Raw genomic sequence first — 7720 nt, forward strand, 5'->3', positions numbered from 1 at the left:
GAGAGAGAATCTTTGTGCAGAGCCCAACACAAGGTTCAATCCCACGATCGATCCCACGGTCCTTCCGTCTGTCACCATATGACATCGTTATAGGACCACTGACTACATTCCCCAGGCTGTACCTTTCATCCTCATGACTTGGTCATCTGGTTTCCTTGTTTGTGATGCGGTGACAACACAGTTACTCTGATAAGTCTATGCAACTTTTCAATATCAATTTGGAGTCAAAAGTAAAAAGTAGTAGAACCTAAACCAGATACGCTGTTGTCTTCCTGCGGGTGGGGGTGGTTGTCTTGGCCACCCGCGCTCTGCTCTGAGACGCCTGGCGTTCTCCAGCACAGGCACTACCATCCTAGAGGTCAAGGCCATCTTGCTCTAGCATGGGGCCTCAGGTTCCCAGCTTCTTGCTCCTGAATCAGCTCATTGTGTGAATCCTATAAAGTAGTTCATACTCGAGTTATAATAATTTTATTGAACAGCCCAAAACTTTGTGGGGGTTTGACTATTATTAAATGGTTTTGTGGTATTTAAACCTTCCGCCACAGTCTATGGAAATTTCCTTTCCTATTCTCTATGTGTATATGCTTCAGGCAAATCCCACGGAATCCAGTCCAGTGCAGACCAATAAAAATGTTTAGTCTAGATTCCTTATCTTTTAGAGATATATATTGAACTATTTATGGCAAAATGAAAGTATGTCTGGGTTTTGGTTAAAATTAATGCTGGGGAGTAATGATGGGGAGATGGGGAGGGTATTGGGTGGGATTCTAAATGAAGCAAGACTGGCATTAGCTGAAAATAGTTGAAGCGGTGTGATGGGTATATGGTTGCTATTTTGCATAGGTTTGGAAATATCCTTAGTAAAAAGTTTTTAAAATGTTCTTTAATTATTACCCTAATTATGTATGCACACTAAATTACCATAAATAAAAAATCTATAATAAAGGAAACCACTAGAGAGGGAAAAAGTTCTTCAGGATCTTATTTGACCGGACACATATGCCCCGGCCTCTGAGCATGGTCTTCTGTGAGTGTTGGGAACAGAGAGGGATGTGTTTTGCTATTATTTCTCCTTCCTCCTCCCTTCCAGATCTTTCTATGTCGTTTCCAGATCTTCTGGTGGCTGCGTAGGGAAGAGACTTTAGGGTCATATCCTTTCTTGGATGTTTCTGCGTCCGGGTCCCTGTGGGCAGCAGGTGTCCAGCCGCTGGCTCTCCCGGGTACAGCTGTCAGTTCCTGGGGGGCTTGCTGCTGGAGCATTTGTACTGCACATCTGCTTTGCACGGGAGGTGCCCTTGGGCTTCATGCCCACTGTCACCTGTTCAGTCGCTGCCCCTGTGATGAACCCCACAGTATCTACCTGACACTCATGGTCCTGGTGGAGCCATATACAGGGTGGAGGCTCCCATTACCCTTCCTCCCTCTAAGGCTCTCTCTCCACTCCTCCCTGCAGAGTCTGGACAGATCTGCCGCGCAGTGAGGCCTTCCTTAGGGTGCCCTATGCGTTTTATTGCTGGTTGTTATTATTAGCATCACGCCCAGCGGGGACCAGCCTGGACTTCGCACAGAGGGAGGCAAAGGAAGGCGGCCCTGCCCTCCGCTAGGCGGATTCTGACTTCGGGCTGGCAGCACAGACCTTTCTCGCACATTTTCTGTGTCTTCAAGCCTCACCTCTGCTGCTCCCGTCTCCCCTGCAGTTTTGTTCTTGGGACTGCATTTCATTCACCCCTAGGGCGTGCTACCACCCACCGCTAGAAGTATGCCTGCCCTCCCTGCTCAGCACACCCTTTCATTCAGCTACATCCTGGGCAGGGAATGAGGCCTTCCTGTCCACATCCACCTCGCCAAGCAATTGTCCAAAGCCCTCAGCCTCTCTTCAGAATCTTATCCGAAGCTAAAGCGTGGCTGGGCTCCGACTCCTTCTCCTGGCTTCCTGAGCTTTTTGAAATCAGGGTCTCCGTTCCCCCAAACTTCAAGGACTCTGCCCCTTCCCCATCTTCTGCTCTCACCCCTGTGTTTCCTCGTTCCTTCCTGCAGACACAGGCTACTGTAGTTCACAGAGCAAGCATGCATCTGAGAATCTGGAGGTCCTACCCTTAGGTGAGCTGTTCCTTTGTGTTTGTGTCCTGTTTCCCTGCAGAATGGGAGACGGAGGAGGAGAAGGGAAATGCACAGACAACAAACAGAGAGGCAACTCTGCCATTTCTCTTTCCCTGGTAAAACCATGAATGAATTCATACTCAAATGATAATGGTTGCTATCTAACACATCTTTTAAGTACTTACCCCCAATCTGCTGATTGGCCACAGAGTGGCCACCTGGGGGCTTGAAAAACAGCCCTAGACTGGGTCACAAGAACTGGGTCAGGCCCCACAGGCATGAAAATAAAAGAAAGACCACTAGCTGAAGGGCACCGTGCTGGGTTTGGGAGGCTGAATGCTCTCGGTTGAGTGTGCAGAAGGGTTTACCGAGTACCAACATGTCCATGAACATCAGTTTCCTTATCTGTGGAAGGAACAAGTACCCTTCTCCTAGGCTTGCTGTGGGGGGATTAAATTGAGATGATTGACATATTTTAAAGAGCCTTAGAAACCAAAATGCACCTATGCAAATAGCAGTTATCAAAACCCCTTGGGGCCTCTGCGAACATAAGATATTCTGACCATAGAGCTGATTTTGCTTAGCTGAACCAAGAGAAGTCTTGAAAATCAGCAAGATAGGTAATTTATGGGCTGTCTTCTATGGCCTGGACCCAACTATGTTATACCTCTCCTAACTCAGACAGCACATTGAAAAGGAATCTATTCCCAGAGGTGGAACGTGGATGGGAGAGGAGTCGGTGAGCTATTATCCTTTCCACATCTGGCTTCTTTCTGCCCAGGGAAGCACAGGGGTGTGGTGAGCCGGCTCCTCCTATGACTCCCCCAAAGCCAGGCCGGCGCTCTTCCTGGGGAGGGCCAGGAAGCCGAATTCGACCTGGTGCTTGCGTAGGACGTACCAAAGGCAGACCGTGTTCTCTTAGCTATGGCAGACTCCAGACCCTTGCCTTACAGTTGACTATCACCTAGTACCTGGGGTCCAGATGGCGCAGAGTCCATTTCCCTCCTAGTAGACCGGGACCGCTTGCTCCTGTCCTCACATGCCGCTTGCACTTGTGTGGAAGGACAGACACACACAGCGTCACTTTCCTTTATATTTAATATAGAGGCCGCATAACTATTTCAAATGTACCTCAGCACCCTGTATATGTAATTGCTAAATCTGGTGACCACAGCCACGAAGGGCACAGGATGCTGTAGACATACAGTTATTGCAGGTTAGGACCTCGTCTGATGGCGGTGGTGACATTGACGGCTCAGGGATTAGGGCACAAAAGAGCCACGATCAGTTAACTTTGGTCTAGCGTTTCAGAAAGAGAAGTAACCTTCAGAAACTGCCAAAGCAAGGCCGCGGACAAGCATCGTCTGACCAGCGCTCCTCGGTGGCAAGCCGATTTTTGAAGTTTAATATTGCGACGCAGGGTGATTTATAGATTGCCCTATGGAAAGACTTGACGCGAAGTTTCCATGCAGGGCTACAGAGCTCAGAGCAGGTGCAGGAAGGGCCATGTTCCAAGAAAGTCAGGAAGTGCCCTCCCTGACCAAACACCGCAAATCCTCTGCACACAGAGCAGTGCTTGAGCGAGGCAGAAACGCAGGTGGAAGCATGCCATTTTCTCCAGGCAAGACGGGTAACTTACAAAAATAAAGCCAAACGCGCCCGCGGCGTCAGCTTGCGTGTAGGAATTTCTGTTTCACGGTGCATTTACTTTTCGGTGTGGAGCCAGGTGCCCCTGAATGCAACCCCCTCGGAGGCAGATCTGGAACGCGGGGGAGGTAACGGTACAGGTATGCTCCGCTTTTTTTCTACGTGATCCCCAGACCATTCTCCACTCTTGTCTTGAAGAGCCTGGAACTCTCTCCCTCAAGCCCCCTGTTGGCCTTGCCTTTCTGCTTCTCCACACCTCTCTCCCTGTCTCCAGTGATCTTTGTCTGCTTTTGTGTTTGACGCTCCTGCTTCCTGGGCTTTCCCCATCCCCTCTACCGTGAACATATGAAATTGAAGTATTTAACACAATAAAGCAGCGTTATCCATTCTTACCCCTAAAAAGAAAAAAAAATTGAAATTGTTCTAAATAAAATCCCCGAATGAAATTATTTGGTGTTTTCATATAGCCCTTTATTAGCTGTATTAGCTGTAGTTTAATTATTTCCCTGTGAGTGGTCTTCAGAAGAAAAATGTTCCTTTTTCCCTACTACAGATAATGTCTAAGACCTAATAAAGTCCAAATCACAGGGACTAAAAACAAGTTGTTCAGATGATATCTCCCGAATTTCACTTTAACTTTTGGCCCCACCTAAACTTTTATTACTTCTTTTTATTCTTAGTATGGCTGTGATCCTGCAGATGAGGAAAGAACCGTATTGACGCAATATTCGACATACATTTCTTTAACAATACCCAAAGGACTTAGGTTAATTTGGATTTCCATAAACACCAGAAAAGGAGTTGGGAAATAGTAAATCTATTCTGTGGGTAGTTTACTGAGACATTTACTTTTGCAATATATATGTCTTTTCCAGCTACAAATAATCAACTCATAAAACAAAGAACAATTCTAGTGTTAATAAGGAGTCAGTTCTCACTAAAGCACGGGTGAAATCATTAGCCTGTTGGGGCTTGGGAAATTCCTCTGTCCCCTGAATCTGTCATTATCAGACTCAGTGTCATTTGATAATCCTCTTCCACTTTCCATATCTGACTATGTCCCATATTGTTCCATTCAAGGAAACAATCCTTTCCTTGTATCATGGTGTCCTGGCCAATTTTTTTTTTTTTTTTTTTCCAAAGGATGATTGCATTTTCTACCTCTGGATCTGCTCATTTCCCAATCCAAGCTCTTAAGCTTTTGTCAATTCTATCATGGCAAATGTGCCCCCATTTCTTTCTTTTTAAACAAATGTTTACTTATTTGTTTTAGGGGAGCGAGGGTGCAAGCAGGGGAGGGGCAGAGAGAGAGGAAGACAGAGAACCCTAAGCAGACTCCACGCTGTCAATGGAGAGCCTCGTGCAGGGCTCGATCTCATGAACTGTGAGATTACGACCTTAGCCAAAATCAAGTGTTGGATGTTTAACTGACTAAGCCACCCTAGTGTCCCCCCCCCCCCCCGCCCATTTCTTTAAGATGGACAGAGTTTATTTCTGTTGCTTACAGTAAGAACACAGACTGATTCACCTGCTTTGAATGAAACCTGATTTGTTCTGAATGTCTTCAAAAGAAGCACGCTTAGGAGATGAGCCGTTGGTAGCATTTCCCCATTTTCTCTTTACTGATGATTTTATTTTTTATTTACTTGATAAAATGATCAGGTATAAAATCTTAAAATTTTTTTTTTTAATGTTCATTTATTTTGGAGGGGGGCAGAGAGAGTGTGAGCAGGTGAGGGGCAGAGAGGAAGGGAGACACAGAATCCAAAGCAGGCTCCAGGCTCTGAGCTATCTGCACAGAGCCCTGCGTGGGGCTCGAACCCACAAACTGAGAGATCATAACCTAAGCCGAAGTTGGATACTCAACTGACTGAGCCACCCAGGTGGCCCTCAGGTATAAAATCTTGATCTCAGTTCACCCCAGAAATGCACTGGAACCCCTTCTCCCAGCTCCCGGGAGCCAGTGTTAAATTTTCAGGAATTTCTGTGAACCACTTGTTACATTCAGCTGCTGATGGTGGGAGCCTTTATTTTATTTTATTTTATTTTATTTTATTTTATTTTATTTTTGTCTCAAGGGCTGGGTGTGTATCAAACTGCCCCCATTGTTCCGCACCTTCTCATTCTCAGTTCTCACTTCGCCGAAATGCACAGCACGGTGCCACTTCCTCTTCAGCTCTGTCACCTGGAATAGCAGTGTTCATCGTGGGGTCTGCAAACCCAGAGCAGCCGTGGAGCACCTGGGACCGCCTGTAAAGTCCTCACTTTTCCAAAGGCATGTCTGTGTGAGGCCGCATTTTCTTCATATACGGCAGGTAAAACGATAGATCACAACAGACTGATGCAGAAGGATGCGTGAGAATCCAGCCGTCTGCTCTCCGTTCAGACCCAGAGAGATCAACACATACGTAGAACAACATCAATCTTCTCACGAAAGATTGTATTTGAGTGGCAGTTTTTTTCCTAAGACTGTGTTATTTATATTAAAATGTAATGTGTTTATTATTGTTACTGATAGATGAATTAATAAATATTTAAAACTCTTCCAGCTTTAATTGTTAATACAGTAAGTAGTGACGCTGTAACCCACACAAAGGAAGCTGTCCAGAGTCTTGGATAATAACGGGGTCCCCAGGCCGAGAACTTTGAAAAGTGCTGCCATTCCCATTGGTGTGGTGGGGTTGTCAGAAACGGTACCAGGCTTCACGTTCCTGAGGGCAGTTCTCAGTGGAGTGTCCGGTCCCACAGACTGTAAAGAGTCCACATCACATTGTGGTGACCTGGGATCCCCAAGAGTCTCACCGGAGTGGAAAGGACTTATTGAAGCTTTGCTCTCTGGCCGTTGGGGTGACTGTCTTGCATTAGGACGTGGCAGTCTCTTTGAGAAGGAGCAGCCCCTCGGGTATGCCTGCTGGCACAGCATGAGGGTCCCTGCGAATGCTGAGACCTGGAAAACAATGAGTCATGCCAAATATGAAAGAAAAAGACCAAATCAAAAGAAATATCATCTGAAAATTAAAATAATAAAAATGTGCTCACGTTCAGGGCCTAAGACATATATGGCAAGTGTGTATGTTTCTCTGTGTTCACCGTGATGAAACTCAGGGGTCCTAAGGGTTACCAAGGTTTTCTATTGGCCCAGTTGCAAATTCCAGGCAGAGGGAAATTCTGCAAGATTCTGTTTATGGTCCACTGCTGTGACTTTTTTTTTTTTTTTTTTTTTGAAGAGAGAGAGCATGAACTGGGGAGGCACAGAGAGAGGGGGACAGAGGATCCAAGCAGGCTCTGAGCTGACACCAGAGATCCTGATGCAAGGCTCGAACCCATGAACTGTGAGATCATGACTCGAGCTGAAGTTGGACGTTCAACCGACTGAGCCACCTAGGCGCCCCTCACTGCTGTGACTTTGGAATGAGGTGGGGTTACTAAACCTAGGTCTCTGTGACAAACACCTAGCCTTGCAGGATTGCCTAAAGGTCTTTTCTAAGACTTTCCCCAAAACACATGTGAAACTTGGTCCGGAGGACAGGGACGTGTGAGTAGTTTTTAAAGTGATAGTGGAGAGTAGGCCCCTCCACACCTGCGTGGCCCAGGTGTGGATCACATGCAGGTGCTTCAGTCTCCAGACGTCATCTTCCAACACCCATCGTCTTGCTAGTTTCAAATGCCTCCTTGACCATCTCTGCATACCCCAGCCCCCTCCTGCTTGTGACCTTTCCACTTGCTGTTCACTCTGCCTGGGACGTTTTTCCCATCACTCTTCGAGATCTCCACTAAAACATCTTCTTGTTGAGGCCTGCTTGGCCACATCACCTAAAGCTGCTCCCCGCCCCCCGCCCCAATATCTACTTATCCCCTCTTCCCACTATTTTCTTTTGGTGACTCATCACCTTGTGGGATGGTTTATATTTTTCTCATTTATCTTGCTTATCATCCTCTCCTCCACTAGAAGGTTCACACCAGGAGGGCAGAA

General features: G+C 46.6%; 1 protein-coding gene across 1 annotated transcript in view; it reads right to left on the bottom strand.

Moving 5' to 3' along the window:
- The window catches only part of LOC112866810 (small ribosomal subunit protein eS6-like), a 29971-nt gene extending 22536 nt beyond the window's left edge, over positions 1-7435 (bottom strand). Inside the window, 2 exon segments of the mRNA XM_025929771.2 lie at positions 6338-6694; positions 7328-7435. Coding sequence (XP_025785556.2) covers positions 6338-6694; positions 7328-7435 — 465 coding nt within the window.
- Between the last annotated feature and the right edge of the window lie 285 nt (positions 7436-7720).

Source organism: Puma concolor, chromosome A2, assembly GCF_028749965.1.
Source record: "Puma concolor isolate L17-30 chromosome A2, mPumCon1.1.hap2, whole genome shotgun sequence".
Lineage (NCBI taxonomy): Eukaryota > Metazoa > Chordata > Mammalia > Carnivora > Felidae > Puma > Puma concolor.